The following is a 20,017-nucleotide window of genomic DNA, read 5'->3' as shown; positions in this document are numbered from 1 at the left end:
GCGGCATCACCTTACCTGATTTCAAGCTTTATTACAAAACTGTGATCACCAAGACAGCATGGTACTGGCATAAAAACAGACACATAGACCAGTGGAACAGAGTAGAGAGCCCAGATATGGACCCTCAACTCTATGGTCAATTAATCTTCAACAAAACAGGAAAAAATATACAGTGGAAAAAGACTTCTCTTCAATCCTTAACTGTCCCCTCTGCTTAATCATGTTAGGAAAATTTTTCACTTCCTTCTGCCCTTGAGTCATTATTAGAAAAACCTTCTCTACCATAAAGCTGCAACACACCTTTGCCACAGTTTCCCTTCTTAAACAGATAAGTATTTTCTATTTAAATTGTTAACTATTTTTATTTCCTATGGTATAAAAATATTATTCCAGATAACTAAACATGTATTGTCTTAGCAACTTTTTAAAATCATTTATTTTCCAAATAATTTATATATCACATTAATCTTTTTTCCCCAAAATCTTATATCTATCATGATCTATTTCATAGATGTGTGTTCAGCTTCCACGATATCTTTATTCCCTAGCCAATGCCACACACTTGTAATTATTTGTAGCTGGGTACTGTATTTTATCTGATAGAATTTCCGCCCATTTTTGGTCCAAATTATCTGTTCATGTTTTGCTTATTTACTTTTCAAGAGAAAACAATTTGTCTACTTAAAAATATATGTTATTAGTGATTTTACTGGGGAACTCCTTAATGTGTAGGTTAACTTGGGAGAGTTGAGATCTTTGGATGTTGTGTATGTTTCAGATATCAGGGGGAATTGGAGGAAGCAATCCTTGACACTCACGCAAGACCTGGATAAGTCTGGGTTTCCCACCCACCAGAATAGAGAAACTCATAATTCACAGGACAAGGTAAGATATTAAAAAGTGCATTGCCTCAATAGAGAGGAAAACTTAATCATAAAATAATCACTGTTCTGGTCCCATTTAACAAAGTTCAAGAACAATTTTAGAAATGCAAAATATCCAGCAACAAAGATAAAAATCATAATGCATAACAACCAATCAAATGCTACCAAGCATGTAAAGAGGCAAGAATATATCATTCATTTCATGGGGACAAAAACAACCCATTCAACGCCACACACACACACACACACACACACACACACACACACAAACAATGAATATAGAATTAGTAAATGAGTACCATAAAATTATTATTATCACTGCATTGAATATCTTCAAGAAACTGGAGAAAAAGATTGAATATGGTAAGTATAGACATTGGAAACACGAAAAAGAGCCTTATTTTAGGCTTTTACATCACTTTAAAATTCTAGTGAATAAATATACAATAACTGGGATGAGAATAGCAGATGAACAGATTGTCCACTGCAGCAGAACACATTAGTAAACTTGAAGACATTAAAATAGAAACCATCAAAATAAAGCAAAAATTTTTTTAAAAAAAAGGACTGAAAAACAAATAGATGAGTATCCATGAGCTAAGAAAAGACTTCAAACAGCCTTATGGATGAATAATTGGAATCTTCAAAAAACAGGATGGGAGAAATTCCAGAAAATAGAAATTATGGCCAATTTTTTTAACTTAGTGAAAACTATAAATCCACTGAGCCAATAATCAAAGAAGGCACAAAATCATGATGCACACTGCACTAATAGATACATCATAATACATAGGCCAAAAACAGTGATTAAAAAGAAAATGTCACCCTAATGTTCATAGCAGCAATGGAAAGATCCAAGATGACCTTCAACAGATGAATGGATAAGGTAATGTGGTCCATATACACTATGGAGTATTATGCCTCCATCAGAAAGGATGAACACCCAACTTTTGTATCAACATGGACAGGACTGGAAGAGATTATGCTAAGCGAAATAAGTCAAGCAGAGAGAGCCAATTATTATATGGTTTTGCATAAGGAATAACACGGAGGATATGGGGAGATGGAGAGAAGGGAGTTGGGGGAAATTGTAGAGGGAAACAAACCATGAGAGACTGTGGACTCTGAAAAATGATATGAGGGTTTTGGAGGGGTGGGGGGTGGGAGGTTGGGTGAGCCTGGTCGTGGGTATTATGGAGGGCACATATTGCATGGAGCACTGGGTGTGGTGCATAAACAATAAATTCTGGAACACTGAAAATAAATTGAAAATATAAATAAAAATTTTTAAAAATGTTAAGAGCAGTCCAAGGGAAAAGACACTCGATATAGAGCAGAATAAAGATAAAAATCACAGCAAACTTCCCACCAGAAACACTGTAAACCAGTGGAGCAGAAGAGAATGGAGCAACATCTTTAAAATGCTCAAAGAAAAACTGTCCACCTCAAATTCAATACTCACAAAAATATCTTTAAAAACAAAGCTGTAGTGAAGACTTTCAGACATATGACATTCAAGAAATGTATCAGTACCAGCCATTTAGTGAACAGATAAATCCTGCCAACTGGGAATATGGTTCTGAAAGAAATGAAGATCATCACAAGTGGTAAATAAATGTGCAAATACAAATCGTATGATTTTATATCAGCAAAAGCCCACCTTAACTCATTTTTTTTTTACTCTAGAATATGTGGGTTGTTGCAGATAAAATAATTTCCATTTTAATACTTTCCCAACCATGTCCCAAATATTAAAAACCTAAATTTAAATGTTCTCCTGATATAACTAGAATCTCCCTCCTAAGTCCCTGAAAGTTAAATATGCTAGTTTCTTTCCCATAGAATAGTCCCAAACCAGCCTAAAAGCTAAATGTGGTGTAATTTGTAAAGCCTAGTGGGCTGTGAGAAATATGAGAAATGTATCAAAAAATATTTCATCTTCAAGAGAGAATTGGGAGATTTTATTTTTTTCTTATTTTTTGTAGAAAATGGAGGGCAATTTTCCTTTTTTATTATGTTCAGTTAGCTAAAATATAGTTCATCATTAGTTTTTGATGTGGTGTTCAATGATTCATTAGTTGTGTATAATACCCAGTGCTCATCACAACATATGCCCTCCTTAGTACCCAACACCCTGTTACCCCATCCCCAACACCCACCATTCTGTAACTCTCAGCTTATTTGCTGCAGTCCAGAGTCTCTCATGGTTTTTCTTCCTCTCTGAATTCTTCCCGTTTAGTTTTCCCACCCTCCCCCTATCATCCTCTGCACTATTCCTTATGTTTCATATATGATTGAAACCACACAATAACTGTCTTTCTCTCCTTGACTTATTTCACTTAGTACAATCCCCTCCAGTTTCATCCATGTTAATGAAAATTCTGGTATTCAGACTTTCTGATGGTGAGTGATATTCCATTGTGTATATGGGCCACATATTATTTGGCCATTCATCTGCTGAGGGACATCTCTGTTCCTTCCACAGTTTGATTATTGTAGATATTGCTCTTCTAAACATTGGGGTGCAGGTGCCCCTTCTTTTCACTACATCTGTACCTTTATGGTTAGTGCCCACTAATGCAATCGTTGGATCATAGGGTAGCTCTATTTTTAATATCTTGGGGAACTTCCATACTGTTTTCCAGAGAGGTTGCACCAACTTGAACTTCCACAAACAGTGTAAGAGGATTCCCCTTTCTCCACATCCTCACCAACTTTTGTTGATTTCTGTCTTATAAATTTTAGCCATTCTGACTGGTGTAAGGTGATTTCTCATTGTGGTTTTGATTTGTAAATTCTGTGATGGTAAATGACATTGAACTTTTTTTTTTTTTCATGCATCTGTTATCCATTTGTGTGTCTTGTTTGGAGAAGTGTCTCTTCATATCTTCTGCCCACTTCTAAACTGAAGAACCAGGAGATTTTAAAGAATGACTCTATACTATAATAACTCTTCTTTGTCAGGTGTGTATCAACTTAGATAATCTCCCGCTCTCTGAGACTAGAAACAGTCATTCGAAGAGCAGAAGCAAAATGAATCAGCCCTATGGTCCTGGAATTGTATGCTCTAGTGGGAAATGAAACCATGTGAGTAAAGTGACCCTAATATTATATCCCATGAAAACTGATCTGAACAATATTTACAACAATATCTATAATGAAGTGGAAGGATCATGCCAATTATAGGAAGAGGTAGGAATATGTATTTTGGATAAAGTCATCAGTAGATAAGCTCTCCAGATTACTGGTGGGTATCAATAGCAGAGTTCACATCAGGCCTGCTGCCAGATTTGAGGTGTTTTGAAATATATTTGGAGAAGGTGCCAAATAGACCATTTACAGAACACTTTTTTTAATTTATATTTTTACTTTTTTATTAACATACAATGTATTATTAGTCCCAGGGGTACAGGTCTGTGAATTGTCAGGTTTACACACTTCACAGTACTCACCATAACACATACCTTCCCCAATGTCCATAACTCCACCTCCCTCTCCCTACTCCCCTCCCCCTGGCAATCCTCTATTGTGTGAGATTAAGAGTCTCTTATGGTTTGTCTCCCTCCCAATCCCATCTTGTTTTATTTATTCTTTTCCTATCCCCAAACCCCCCACATTGCCTCTCAACTTCCTCAAATCAGGGAGATCATATGATAAGTGTCTTTCTCTGATTGACTTATTTCTCTAAGCATGATACCCTCTAGTTCCATCCACGTTGTCACAAATGGCAAGATTTCATTTATTTTGATGGCTGCATAGTATTCCATTGTGTGTATATACCACATCTTCTTTATCCATTCATCTGTTGATGGGTGTCTAGGTTCTTTCCATAGTTTGGCTATTGTGGACATTGTTGCTATTAACATTAGGGTGCATGTACCCCCTCGGATCACTACATTTGTATCCTTAGGGTAAATACCAACTAGTGCAATTACTAGGTCATAGGGTAGTTCTATTTTCAACTTTTTGAGGAAATTCCATGCTTTTTTCAGAGTGGTTGCACCAGCTTCCATTCCCACCAATGATGTAGGAGGGGTCGCCTTTCTCTGCATCATTGCCAGCATCTGTCATTTCCTGACTTGCTAATTGTAGCCATTCTGACTAGTGTGAGGTGCTATCTCATTGTGATTTTAATTTTTATTTCCCTGATGCTGAGTGATGTGGAACACTTTTTCAACACTGCTGGCCATCTGGATTTCTTCTTTGCAGAAATGTCTACTCATGTCCTCTGTCCATTTCTTGACTGGATTATTTGTTCTTTGGGTGTTGAGCTTGATAAGTTCTTTATAGATTTTAGATACTAGCCCTTTCTCTGATATGTCATTTGCAAATATCTTCTCCCATTCTGTCAGTTGTCTTTTGGTTTTGTTAACTGTTTCCTTTGCTGTGCAAAAGCTTTTGATCTTGATGAAGTCCCAATAGTTCATTTTTGCCCTTGCTTCTCTTGCCTTTGGCGATGCTCCTAGGAAGAAGTTGCTGCAGCTGAGGTCGAAGAGGTTGCTGCCTGTGTTCTCCTCAAGGATTTTGATGAATTCCTTTCTCACATTGAAGTCTTTCACCCATTTTTTTTAAGATTTTATTTATTTATTTGACAGAGAGTGAGATCACAAGTAGGCAGAGAGGCAGGCAGAGAGAGAGAGAGAGGAGGAAGCAAGCTCCCTGCTGAGCAGAGAGCCCGATGTGGGGTTCGATCCCAGGATCCTGAGATCATGACCTGAGCCTAAGGCAGAGGCTTAACCCACTGAGCCACCCAGGTGCCCCTCTTTCACCCATTTTGAGTCTATTTCTGTGTGTGGTGTAAGGAAATGGTCCAGTTTCATTTTTCTGCATGTGGCTATCCAATTTTCCCAACACCATTTGTTGAAGAGCCTGTCTTTTCCATTGGACATTCTTTCCTTCTTTTTCAAAGATTAGTTGACCATAGAGTTGAGGGTCTATTTCTGAGCTCCCTATTCTGTTCCATTGATCTATGTGTCTGTTTTGTGCCAGTACCATACTGTCTTGATGAAGACAGCTTTGTAATAGAGCTTGAAGTCCGGAATTGTGATGCCTCCAACTTTGGCTTTCTTTTTCAATATTCCTCTGGCTATTTGAGGTCTTTTTTGGTTCCATATAAATTTTAGGATTATTTGTTCCATTCTTTGAAAAAAAAATGGGTGTAATTTTGATAGGGATTGCATTAAATGTGTATATTGCTTTAGGTAACAGTCATTTTCACAATATTTATTCTTCCAGTCCATGAGAATGGAACATTTTTCCATATCTTTGTGTCTTCCTCAATTTCTTTCATGAGTACATTATAGTTTTCTGAGTATAGATTCTTTGCCTCTTTGGTTAGGTTTATTCCTAGGTATCATAAGTTTTTGGGTACAGTTGTAAATGGGATTGACTCCTTAATTTCTCTTTCTTCTGTCTTGTTGTTGGCGTAAGGAAGTGCAACCTATTTCTGTGCATTGATTTTATATCCTGACACTTTACTGAATTCCTGTACAAGTTCCAGCAGATTTGGAGTGGAATCTTTTGGGTTTTCCACATATAGTATCATGTCATCTGCAAGATGGGTTAATATGACTTCTTTGCCGATTTGGATGCCTTTAATTTCTTTTTGTTGTCTGATTGCTGAGGTTAGGACTTCTACTGCTATGGCGAATAGCAGTGGTGATAATGGACATCCCTGCCATGTTTCTGACCTTAGCAAGAAAGCTCTCAGTTTTTCTCCATTGAGAATGATATTTGCTGTGGGTTTTTCATAAATGGCTTTGATGATATTGAGGTTTGTACCCTCTATCCCTACGGTTTGAAGAATTTTGATCAGGAAGGGATGCTGTACTTTGTCAAATGTTTTTTCAGCATTTATTGAGAGTATCATATGGTTCCTGTTTTTTCTTTTTTTAATGTATTGTATCACATTGATTGATTTGCAGATGTTGAACTAAACTTGCAGCCCTGGAATAAATCCCAGTTGGTCATGGTGAGTAATCCTTTTAATGTACTGTTGGATCCTATTGACTAGTATTTTGGTGAGAATCTTTGCATCTCTGTTCATCAAAGGTATTGGTTTCTAATTCTCTTTTTTGATGGGATCCTTGTCTGGTTTTGGGATCAAGGTAATACTGGCCTCATAAAATGAGTTTGAAAGTTTTCCTTCCATTTCTATTTTTTGGAACAGTTTCAGGAGAATAGGAATTAGTTCTTCTTTAAATGTTTGGTAGAATTCCCCAGGGAAGCCATCTGGCCCTGGGTTCTTGTTTGTTGGGAGGTTTTTGATGACTGCTTCAATCTCCTTACTTGTTATGGATCTGTTAAGGTTTTCTATTTCTTCCTGGTTCAGTTGTGGTATTTTATATGTCTCTAGGAATGCATCCATTTCTTCCAGATTGTCAAATTTGCTTGTGTATAGTTGCTCATAATATGTTCTTATAATTGTTTGTACTTTTTTGATGTTGGCTGTGATCTCTTTCATTCACATTTTTATTTACTTGGGTCCTTTCTTTTTTCTTCTTTTTTTTTTTTAATTTTATTTATGTATTTGACAGACAGAGATCACAAGTTGGTAGAGAGGCAGCCGGGGGCAGGGGGAAGCAGGCCACTCGCCTAGCAGGAAGCTTAACACGGGGCCCGATCCCAGGACCTGGAGATCACAACCTGAACTGAAGGCAGGGGCCCAACCCACTGAGACAACCAGGCAACCCTCTGTTTTCTCTTTCATAAGTCTGGCCAAGGGTTTATTAATCTTATTAATTCTTTCAAAGAGCCAGTTCCTAGTTTCTTTGATTTGTTCTATTGTGTTTTTGTTTGTTTGTTTGTGTTTGTTTTGGTTTTGGTTTTGGTTTCTATTTCATTGATTTCTGCTCTGATCTTTATTATTTCTCTTCTCCTTCTAGTTTTAGGCTTTCTTTTTTTTCTTCCTCCAGCTACTTAGGTGTAGGGTTAGGTTGTGTATGTGAGAAGTTTCTTTTTTCTTGAGAAAGGCTTGTATCGCTATATATTTTCCTTTTCTGTGCCCCACAGATTTTAAACTGCTGTTTTCATTATCATTTTTTTCCACAAAATTTTCCAATTCTTCTTTAATTTCCTGTTGACCCATTCATTCTTTAGAAGGATGCTCTTTAGTCTCCATGTATGTGGCTTCTTTCCAAAGTTCTTCTTGTGATTGAGTTCTAGCTTCAGAGCATTGTTGTCTGAAAATATGCAAAGAATGATTCCAATCTTTTGGTACCATTTGAGACCTGATTTGTGACCTGGATGTGATCTACTTTGGACAATGCTCTTTGTGCACTAGAGCAGAATGTGCATTCTGTTGCTTTGGGATGAAATGTTCTGAATATATCTATGATGTCCATCTGGTCCAGTGCGTCCTTTAAGGCCTTTATTTCCTTTTTGGACTTTTGCTTTGATGATCTGTCCATTTCAGTGAGGGGAGTGTTAAAGTCCCCTGCTATTACTATATTATTGTCAACGTGTTTCTTTGATTTTGTTATTAATTAGTTTCTATAGTTGGCTGCTCCCATGTTAGGGGCATAGATATTTAAAACTGTTAGATCTTCTTGCTGGACAGACCCTTTGAGTATAATATAGTGTTCTTCCTCATCTTTTATTATAGTCTTTGGCTTAAAATCTAATTGATCTGATATAAGGATTGCCACCCCAGTTTTCTTTTGATATCCATTAGCATGGTAAATTGTTTTCCATTCCCTCACGTTAAATCTGGAGGTGACTTTGTGTCTAAAATGAATTTCTTGTAGACAGCATATTGATGGGTTTTGTTTTTCTTATCCATTCTGATACCCTATGTCTTTTGATTAGGGCATTTAACCCATTTACATTCAGGGTAACTATTGAGAGATATGAATTTAGTGACTATTACTGTATATTGTCTCTGTTCCTTTATGGTCTACTACTTTTAGGCTCTCTCTTTGCTTATAGTACCCCTTTCAATACTTCCTGTAGAGCTGGTTTGGTGTTTACAAATTCTTTTAGTTTTTGTTTGTCCTGGAAGCTTTTCATCTCTCCTTCTATTTTCAATGATAGCCTAGCTGGATATAGTATTCCTGGCTTCATTTTTTTTTTCTCATTTAGTGCTCTGAATATAGCATGCCAGTTCTTTCTGGCCTGCCAGGTCTCTGTGGATAAGTCTGCTGCCAGTCTAATATTTTTACCATTGTATGTTACAGACTTCTTGTCCAGGGCTGTTTTCAGTATTTTCTCTTTGTTGCTAAGACTTGTAAATTTTACTATTAGATGATGGGGTGTGGACATATTCTTATTGATTTTGAGGGAGGTTATCTGCAACTCCTGGATTTTGATGCTTGTTCCCTTTGCTATATTAGAGAAATTCTCTATAATAATTTTCTCCAATATACCTCCAGCTCCCCTCTCTCTTTCTTCTTCTTCTGGAATCTCAATTATTCTAATGCTTTTTTGTCTTATGATAGCCTATGACTGCTACGTGCCCATCTGTAAACCTCTGCACTATACGACCACCATGAACTCTCCTGTGTTCTGTCTGCTGCTGGGAGGGGCCTGGGTGGAAGGGTTTATCACACAGTAATACAGCTTCTCTTCACATATCAAATACCCTTCTGTGGCCTCAATGTCATTGATCACTTTATGTGTCATTTGTTTCTCTTGTTGAAACTGGCCTGCATGGACACCCACACCCTAGGTATCTTAGTCATCCTCAACAGTGGGGTGATGTGTGTGACCATCTCCCTTATCCTCATCACCTCCTATGTGGTCATCCTCTGCTCCATGCAGTCTTGCAGCTCTGAAGGGCAGCGCAAAGTCCTCTCCACCTGTGGCTCCCACCTCACTGTGGTCATCTTGTTCTTTGTGCCATGCATTTTCCTGTATATGTGGCCTGTGGCCACTTACCCCATAGACAAAGCAATGGCTGAGTCTCGTTCCATCATCACACCCATGTTGAATCCCTTAATCTACACCCTGATGAATGCTGATGAAACTGGGGAAATGAGGGACTTTTGTTGGTAAGTGTCTGTCATGCTAAGATCTTTTTTTTTTTTTTTAAATAAAGACAAATTATTTTTGAAAGGTATGAGAAATGAACTTTTCATTCTCTACCAGGAGCCAGAGGGATTTCTTAAAACTAGAAACCTACTGGGGCACTTGGGTGGTGCAGTCAGTTAAGCATCACTCTACCACTCAGTTCATGATCATCGGCTACTGGGATCAAGGCCCACATTGGCCTTCCTTCTCAGTGGAGAGTCTGCTTCTCCCTCTTCCTCTCACTGCCCTCCACCTCCCTGGCTCATGCTCTCTTTCTCTCTAATAAATAAATAAAATCTTTAAAATATGTGTGTGTGTGTATACACACACACACACATTTTATATATTACATATATACATGCGTACATATATATGTATATATATGTATATGTATATTCCAGCTTTATTCCCTTTCTTGGCTTCCCATTGTCTTTAGAAACATCTTGCTTTGTCATAAAATTCCCTGTTTACTCTTTCTAATGCCTCTAAGGCTCAGAGCCCATTTAGAGCTCCTCACCTCCTCCCTCACTGTACATCAGCAGGTGGTGAACTTTTCATGTGCCCCCAGGGATCTGTGGGATTTTATCACCTCAGTTCTTTTGTTTCTCTCTTTCTGAAACAAGCCCCATCTCCTTCAGTTGGCTCCTTATCCCTAATTTACAGTCTGGGTTTAAGAGATTAAGTGTCCTTACCTCAGACAGCATGACTATTTTAAAGATTCTTCAACTCCTTCAATAATTCCCTATGTCAACACCTTCTTTAGTTTCTTTGTAGTAATGATCAAGCATATAATTAATTTTGCATCATTATCATTTGACTTTTGCTACTTGACATCTCTCTAATATGGCAGACATCTTGAGGAAAGGATTTTTGTCTATGTTTGGCATCTATTAAGTTTCAATAGAGATCTGTTGAATGATTATAGAATGAAAGTAGCCTAATTCATATGGTTGCAGGGGGAATGGAGAAAATAAACAAATCACTAAAAACAAACAAAAGCAGAGAGTGATTATTAGAATAGAATCAGTGGTAGTGGAGGACTCTGATTATTTTATGGAGGGTACCTCAGGTTGGCTAGACAGAAAAGGATTCTATTAGCAGATAACATTTCAGCTGGTTTTGAATTTATTGAGATTTTCTGAGGAAAAGTACTGGAACATATTAATCAATATATTTAATGGTGATGAGCACCAATAAAAAAAAAATCTGATCAGGAGGAAACAGCTCTGTGCAGATTAGTGGGTTCAATGTTCTAGAAAGGGACTCTCTAAAGCAGAACTACTGTGGTATTTTCAAGGAACTGTGAAAGACCTATAACATAATGGTCCAGGAAGAGAGTGGCAAGAAGCAAGATCAGATACACACACAGGGTCAGATTATGCAGTGCCGAGACCTCCAATATTCCCTGAAACTACAAAAACCAAGAATGTTATTATTGTTTCTTAAAAATGACCAAGACTCAAAAAGTCTTGAAATGTTGAAATGTTTGCTGACACTAACTTTTGTGTATTGAGGAGTTGGGGGAATAGGAGTGAAAATCTTTTGCAGCTAGTTTCCATTTGTCCTTTAATTTTTGATTGTAAAAGGAACTTTGCAACAGCATTTTAAAATATACCACAGTAAAATACTCCTCTTAGCTTTATATTTTAAAATTGTTTCCATTTATCAATACAGAAGAAAAAATCCATAACAGTGTGATGAATTGAATCTTTTGAAAACCCTTAAGCTGACCTTTATTTTATTATATCACATAACATAAACACTGGAAAGGAACTTAGAATGAGGTCCAAGTCTGTATATCTGTGTAATATGTAAGGTTTTGGAACTCGATAAAAGTCCATCAAAGGAATAGTGTGATGCTAGCTTTAGTTTCATGTTTCTCATTCTATTATTGAGAGCTTTTTGTGACTGTGCCATCCTAGAATGTAGGGTCAATTGCCAGTTCGTTCACGTCTTTTCATAGAGGATTAAATTAGTTATCAGGTAATAGCTTGCCTCCATTTCTTATTAAATACATTTTAGCAGATAAGGCCTGGAAATTTTTCACATATTCTGCTTTCCATAGTTTGCTGATTTCTGTTACCAGGATTTTCTGATAAACAAAATTACATTGTTAAATTAAGAAGGACTATTTCTGAGATGCCATAATGGGATTTGATAAAATGTCATCTGAATTATAATTAAAGCACAGTAAAATAAAAGTAAAATGAATTTCTTTAACTTGGTCAAAGGGTATGTTCCAGAAACCTAAAGGAAATATCACACTTAATTCTGAGAGAGATTCATTAAATTCAGGAATAAGATAAGGCCATCTTTAGAGCTGCTATTGTTATATATTTTACTAAGAGTTTTAAAGCCAAGTTCTCAAACTCATATACTTAGAGTTGAGGAAGATTAAAAAAAATTGAATAGAGTCAAACTATGCAAAGACATTTAAGAAGAATTTAAGACATTTGTTCCTAGAAGAAAGGGAGCAAATACTGCCCCTTTTAAGAGTTTGCCAAAACTAAACTCTGGTGTGTTGTTGCCTTATGAGGAGCATATATCCAAATCTGTCCCAAACTCAGATTTTTAGGAGTAATCAGGCTTTCAGGGGCACCTGGGTGGCTCAGTCATTAAGGTCTGCCTTCGACTCAGATCATGATCCCAGGGTCCTGGGATTGAGTCCAGCGTCAGGGTCCCTGCTCAGTGTGGGAAGCTAGCTTGTCCCTCTCCCACTTTCCCTGCTTGTGTTCCCTTTCTCACTGTGTATCTCTCTGTCAAATAAATAATAAAATCTTTTTTAAAAAAAGAAATCAGGTATTCATATATTATATAAATTTTAATGACTTAAATACACTGATGACTGATTATGCTTATAAAACCTTACGTTAACGATTTTTAGATTAAACAGATTTATAATTTTCAGATTAAATTTGGTCCATCAGCCTGTCACTTTGGAAATTCTGTGTCAACAAATGAAATAAGAGTAGAAGGAAATAAAGCAATCAGAACCATACATGAAACAACACAATTCATTGCCAGTTGGTGTGTTCATCTAGTTCACAAAACCAAGACAATCAACTAACAGATTATAGTGTTTATTAAAAGAGCTCAGTCAAAAGTCAGCATAATCTTCTTCCAAATCTAAGGATAATACAGAGTTATAAAATAAAATACATCTCCTTCACAATAACAATAAGACTAAGATATGTAACAAAAACATGAACGGTCTTCACAAAAAACACTAAACATCTTTTTTTTTTTTTTAAGATTTTATTTCCTTATTTACAGACAGAGATCACAAGTATGCAGAGAGGCAGGCCGGGGGGGCGGGGAACAGGCTCCCTGCCAAGCAGAGAGCCCAATATGGGGCTCGATCCCAGGATCCTGGGATCATAACATAAGCCGAAGGCAGAGGCTTAACCCACTGAGCCACCCAGGCGCCCAACACTAAACATATTTGCAAAAGACATACAATAGCTGAATCAAGTAAGTTATACAGTTCACAACAAGAAGAACTCCCATTAAAGAACTCCATTAAAGCTGTTGATTTTTTCCAATTAATTGACCCACTGAGTGAATTCCTAATCAAAATCTCTGGAGGTGATTTTTTCAAAGCATTTTATTTATTTATTTGACAGAAAGAGAGAACGATCACAAGCAGGCAGGCAGAGAGAGAGGGGGAAGCAGGCTCCCTGCTGAGCAGAGAGCCAGATGTGGGGCTTAATCCCAGGACCCTGAGATCATGACCTGAGCCGAGGGTAGAGGCTTAACCTACTGAGCCACCCAGACACCCCTCTAGAGATGATTTTTATGGAAACTGAGGAAATTATTCTAAACTCCACATGATAAAATATATAGTTGAGAATAGTCAAAGGACTTAGGTGGTGGGGAGAGGGAGAAGAACCAATAGCAAATATATCATAAAGCTATAGCAATTTTTTTAAAATAGTATATGCCCATAGAATAAAAAATATGTTAACAGAACACAGTATCATACAAAGAAATTCAACCATATATATTTGGTAATTTAATATATGATGAGTTTGAAAGAATTAATCACATACAAATAAATTATATTAAGATAAATGACCATCAATTAGGGAAGAAAAAGTTAGAACTTATTTCACAAAGTCAATAAAAAATATTTTATGTGTATGGGAGACATTAAAAACAAAGAGGTAAAGGATGCAGTTTTTATATTTTAAATACATTTTAAATCTAGTTAGAGTAGGAATGGGGACATGGGAGATGGGATGCAAGGAAAAATGATGTTTAAGCTGAATTACATACTTCCTTGTAATATTATCCTATTTTTTAAGCAAGGAAATGCAATTATTTCCATTTTTCCATAACTAATAATTATTTTAAAAAATATAAAAACAAACCTGATTCATTTAAGGAAAATGTAGTGTTTTAAATTTCTGGGCATAATGCAGTCACTGGAGCTCTCTATTGCTATAAGTAACTAAAAGCTGCACAAAATATATGAAACATTGTTTTCAGTATTGAATGACTGGCAGCATAGTATTGGGAGTCCTTAGAGAAAGGAAGCAGGTTAGGTAAGCACTAGCACAGCCACAGCTGCACAAGAAGACTCCACCTGACTGTAGAAATGAGGGAAACTGGATGTGGCTCCCCTCACCCTGAAACCACAAAAGGGTTGTTGTTATTGTTGTTGTTGTTATTGTTGTTTTCCTCTGATTGGTTTTCAGGGAAAATTAAAAAAAAAAAAAAAGATTGATTTTTAGACTTATTTTCTTTCTCCTCTTCCAATGCTTGGAGTGATTCCTTTTCCCCTTTCCTCATGACTACTTCCTAATGTCAATTTCTGCCCAATTTACTTTGAAATATTCCCCAGATGCTGACAAGGTTTAATTATACAAACTTTTGTCCATAAAAAATGTATCCTTTATGTAGTGTAAAGTTTATGTAGTGTAAGTTTTTCTCAAATGTTCTCACTTATTATTCGACAAATGTCCTCCTGGGGACTTAAATATGTATTTCACCACCACTCCTTACCTAAGGATTCTGGGAATCTTTGTTGAGACATGATAACATTGTGTCTTCCATTGGCAGAATTTTTTCACATACAAATGAAGCTCATTGTATTCTTTTCTCATTAGCCTCTATCACCTAAACTAAAACTTCATGGTGCCAATTTGATGGGAACTATAAACCTAGGTACTGAAAGAGCATCATATGACAGTGCTTGATTATGAGGTTACGATGTGATCCTGTTAGTGGTAGGTAGGTATTATACATATCAAGTGGGTTATCTTCAAAAATGAAATACATATTTTAAAACATTCTCATATGAAAACAAAAGACCAAAACTGGAAAACACTAAAGCAGATTTTCCAATCCTGGGTTTTCCCAAGGAATCTGAATTTTACTTTAGCAAAAACTATTAGGAACAACAAAAACAACAAAGTGTTTCCTGATACCCATGCAAACATAGCAGCCAAGGACGCCTCGCTACACTAAGTTAATAATCTATAGATACTCTGAAACTTCTTTACTTTTTCTGCAAATGTTGATATACCCAGAAATGATTCTCAAAATGTAAGAAAGGCAAAGCTTCTTTCTCCAACCTGGACAAAGGTCTCACTTCACTTTTACCTTTTCTTGGTATTCACTGTGCATGGTTCTCTAGTCTCCTTTGTACCCTTTATCCTCCCTTCTGCATATTCCTGCTGCCAAACACCCTCACTGCCTCTCCCTTCTCTATGGTGAAGAGCTATGGGAAGGACCCCACCAAAAGGCAGCTGATGGCTGATATCACCCATCACTGCCAAGTATGAGACTCTTTCTCTCACCATTCACAGAACTTTTAGAGGCTCTCCAGTGACAATCCATGTTTTCAATGAGAATTCTAGCTTTGATTGGAGTTTGAGGGTTTTTCCATGTCGATTCCCCAGTTAGGAAGCTCATGTACAGATTCCAGAACAGAATTTTTCCAGAACATCTTCTTCAAGTCCCATGTTCTCAAGATGGCAACCTCCACTCTCTAAGTTCCAGACCCATATAAGTTAGCTTTTATGACCACATTCAAAAAGACTAGAATAAAATCTAGAAAGGGAATTGGTGCATGCACGCACACACACACAAACACACACACACACACACACACGATCATTCTGTCACTAGTCAGTTCATTTCCTTCTGAAGACAAATTTGTACAGCAAAATAATTATCATATAAATATTTCAGATATCTATAGCATTCAACTAAGCACCATTATACTTTGTTCAAGATGGTTATGGACTGTAGGTAATCCTATTATAATGGAATCCTCTCAGAATAAGGAACATATTCTAAATATGAATTTATATTAAATATTTCTAAATATTTATTTATATTAAAACAAATGTGCAAACTATTACTGTAATTTTTTAAATCTTCCCCCTATGAATGTTTTATGTTTCCTGTCCATGAAGCAAAACCAAACTGTTAAGGAAATATAAATAGAAACCCTGAATATCATGTATCAATAGAATCATACTTAGCTACACCATAACTTTTTCATGGCATTTTTCACTTCTGCATTCCTCAGTGTATAGATCAGAGGGTTGAGCAAGGGTGTCCCAATTGTGTAAAACACAGCCACCATCTTGTCTATTGGAAACGTGGTTGCTGGGCGTGTGTATATGAATATACATGGACCAAAAAATAGGACAACCACAATAAAATGGGAGGTGCAGGTAGAAAGAGCTTTTCGCCTTCCTTCTGCACTGTGGTTTCTCAGAGAGTACAAGATGACAACGTAGGAGATAAGTAGAATTATGAAACTCACCATGCATATGGCTCCACTGTTGGAAACAACTAGCAAGTTTATCACATAAGTATCCATGCAGGCTAGTTTCAACAAGGGCTGCAAGTCACAGAAATAGTGGTCAATCACATTGGGGCCACAGAAAGGCAATCTCAAAGCCAGGAAAAGTTGTGCTGAAGAGTGGATACAGGATCCCACCCAGCTTAGAATCACCAGCACACGGCAGACATGGCGGCTCATGATGGTTGTGTATCGCAAGGGCTTACAAATGGCTACATAGCGATCAAAAGCCATGAGGATGAGCACAAAGATTTCCATGCACCCAAAGAAGTGGGCTGCAAAGACCTGAGTCATGCACTCATTGTAGGAAATGGTCTTCTTCTGAGAAAGGGCATCCACAATCAATCTGGGGGCTGTGGTTGTAGAGAAGCAGGCATCAGCAAAGGACAGATAGAATAGGAAGAAGTACATGGGACTCTCAAGGGTCCTGCTTCTCTTAATAGTCACTACAATAAGAAAGTTCCCCAACAGTGTGGCAAGGTAAAGCATCAACAAGACTGCAAATATTGCTTTCTGCTTTCCTGCATCCTGTGTCAACCCAAACAGAATGAATTCAGTCACACTGCTATTCATTGCCACATTAGTGACTGCAGGTAGTTGCAGTTGACAAGGGCTTAATCTGCAAAGAGAAGAAAAGATGTGACATCATGGGAAGACTTGTGGGTTGGCCTCTGAATTCCTTGATTTTGTTCCAAGTTATGTTACCTCCAACTGCCTTTAATCCTCTATGAATCTTTATAAATCTGAAGAAGTCCAAGCCTCTCCCAGATCCATCTGTTGGTTCAGAAACTAACTGCATTTCATCCAGGTATAAAAATTAAATGTCCTTTAAAAACTTTGATTCCTTACAAGATTGAAAACAGCAGAACTTGTACTTTCCCTGGGCAAGAGTCTTCACTGCCTTGAAATTTAGCCTTCATATGAAAAATGGATTCAAATACTTGACCTACCTTATCCTGAGTTTCCTTAAGAATTAAAAAAATATTTTTATGCACACATATATTTCATGTATTATTCATTTTTATCTATGTGCTTTTAAATTTCTACAACATTATTCCAATATAATTAAGCACCCATATTGCTGGAGAATTCCTCCTGAAGAAAATATTCCACTTCAGTTTATTCATTTTTGGATCCCTGATCCTTTCATCTCTGACTCCAACATTATCTTGGAGGAAATATGTTTTTAAAAAACTATTTTCACATCTTTTACTTATGCTTCTTATTTTAAATGTGAAACTCACTGATTGTTATTAGATAAAAAAATGTCTGAAGAATTTTAAGAATTGTTGCCCCAAATGCTAGAGGTTATCATTGGTATTGATAATTATAAAAAGATTTTCAATATTTTGTGTTCATTTATTAAATATGTCTTACTGTAGAATAATTTGTGGTTATCACTAATCATTCAAAGTACAAAAAAAAAGAGAAAATTAAAATGTCTCTAAATTATTTATCCTATAATCCTACTCTGCAGAGATAACTACTTTTCTTTTATTATATTTCCTTTCAGAAACATTCTATCAGTATACTTGCATATGTGTATCTCTACAACAGTTTTCTATATACAAGAATGGCCATAATTTCATCGTTGATGATTTTGCAAAAGAACTGATGAGCATGCAGACAGTAATTTGTGACATTCTTATTATCTCACTTGCTTAAGATAAATAAAATTGTATCTTATGTGCATATACTTTTTTATCACCAAACATATTTTACATTTTTATTACATTTTTAAAAGATTTTATTTCTTTATTTGACAGAGAGAGAGGAAGCACAGCAGGAGAAGCAGCAGGCAGAGAGAGAGGGAGAAGCAGGCTTGTTGAGAAAGGAGCCCTATGAGGGACTCGATCCTAGAACTGCGGGATCCTGACCTGAGCCACCCAGGCATCCCCATTTTTACCGCATTTTTAGGAAAATATTGCTCTTCTGAGAATTTCTTCTCCTTCATCAGTTTATATTTTGTGATCTTGTTATTTTAGCTGGAATGACTATTAATCAAGCAAAAGAATTACATCTTGACCAAGAACACAGCTACTAGAGTCATCAGATGTCTTGAGTTCAAATCCATGTTCCACTATTTACTTGCTTAGGAAAGCCACTTTATACATAATTGTGTACCTCACCAGATAAAAAGAAAAAAAGATCTGGTTCATATTAATAAGTAAGACTATGTAAGTGCCAGTCTCTTCTTAAACTATTAGAGTTTTACTTTTTCTTTTTTTTCCTGTGACTTTTTTCTTTTCATATAGCCCAAACTGCCAATTCTACTATTTTAATTTAGTCTACTTTAAAATATTTTAGAATTCTACTATCTGTTCACTTCTCTCATAATTCTATGATTTCATTTTTTTAAAAATATCGAATCACGATTCTCTGGAGTTATTGTAAAGAATGGGCAATGCTCTCCTATTTATAATAATTTAACATGAGTTTAAAATAAATGTAGATGAAATAATTCATTATGTAATGCACTTTGTGATTGATATAAGATGAATAAAAACCATCTGCAGATAGAAGAGTACAAATTACTAAAAGATGGATTGGCAGTGAAAAATTCATAATTACAGAATATTATTCAGCCATCAAAAAATGAAATCTTGGGGCATCTGGGTTGCTCAGTGGGTTAAGCCTCTGCCTTCAGCTCAGGTCATGATCCCAGGGTCCTGGGATCAAGCCCCGCATCAGGCTCTCTGCTTAGCAGAGAGCCTGATTACTCCCCTCTCTCTCTCTGTGATCTTTGTCAAATAAAAAAATTAAAAAAGAATGAAATCTTACCATTTGCAATGATGTGGAGAGAACTATTGGGTATTATGCTAAGTGAAATAAGTAGATTAGAGAAAGACTATTATCATATGATCTCACTGATATGAAGAGTTTGAGAAACAAGGCAGAGGATCATAGTGGAAGGGAGGGAAAATGAAACAAGACAAAACCAGAGAGGGAGACAAACCATTAAGAGACTCTTAATCTCAGGGTAGAAACTGAGGGCTGCTGCAGTGGAGGGGGTGGGAGGGATGGTGTGGCTGGGTGATGGATGGGGAGGGGATGTGTTATGGTGCATGCTGTGAATAGTGTAAGACTGATGAATCAGGGGCGCCTGGGTGGCTCAGAGGGTTGGGCCGCTGCCTTCGGCTCAGGTCATGATCTCGGGGTCCTGGGATCGAGTCCCGCGTTGGGCTCTCTGCTCGGCAGGGAGCCTGCTTCCTCCTCTCTCTCTCTGCCTGCCTCTCTGCCTGCTTCTGATCTCTCTCTGTCAAATAAATGGATGGAATCTTTAAAAAAAAAAAAAAAAAAAGACTGATGA

The 20,017-nt window shown here is 36.8% G+C and overlaps 1 protein-coding gene and 1 pseudogene across 1 annotated transcript; one reads left to right on the top strand and one right to left on the bottom strand.

Annotated features, from left to right (window-relative positions):
- The first annotated feature begins 1,156 nt into the window (after positions 1 to 1,156).
- LOC122913621 lies at positions 1,157 to 9,875 on the top strand (annotated as a pseudogene).
- A 6,502-nt stretch (positions 9,876 to 16,377) lies between these two features.
- LOC122914365 (olfactory receptor 4C11-like) lies at positions 16,378 to 17,280 on the bottom strand. Its single transcript, XM_044260988.1, has one exon. It carries the CDS (start codon positions 17,278 to 17,280, stop codon positions 16,378 to 16,380), a length of 903 nt encoding a protein of 300 aa, XP_044116923.1.
- Between the last annotated feature and the right edge of the window lie 2,737 nt (positions 17,281 to 20,017).

Source organism: Neovison vison, chromosome 7 (genome assembly GCF_020171115.1).
Source record: "Neovison vison isolate M4711 chromosome 7, ASM_NN_V1, whole genome shotgun sequence".
Lineage (NCBI taxonomy): Eukaryota > Metazoa > Chordata > Mammalia > Carnivora > Mustelidae > Neogale > Neogale vison.
Note: the sequence above shows the minus strand (reverse complement) of the source record. Positions and strands in the feature narration are given on the sequence as shown.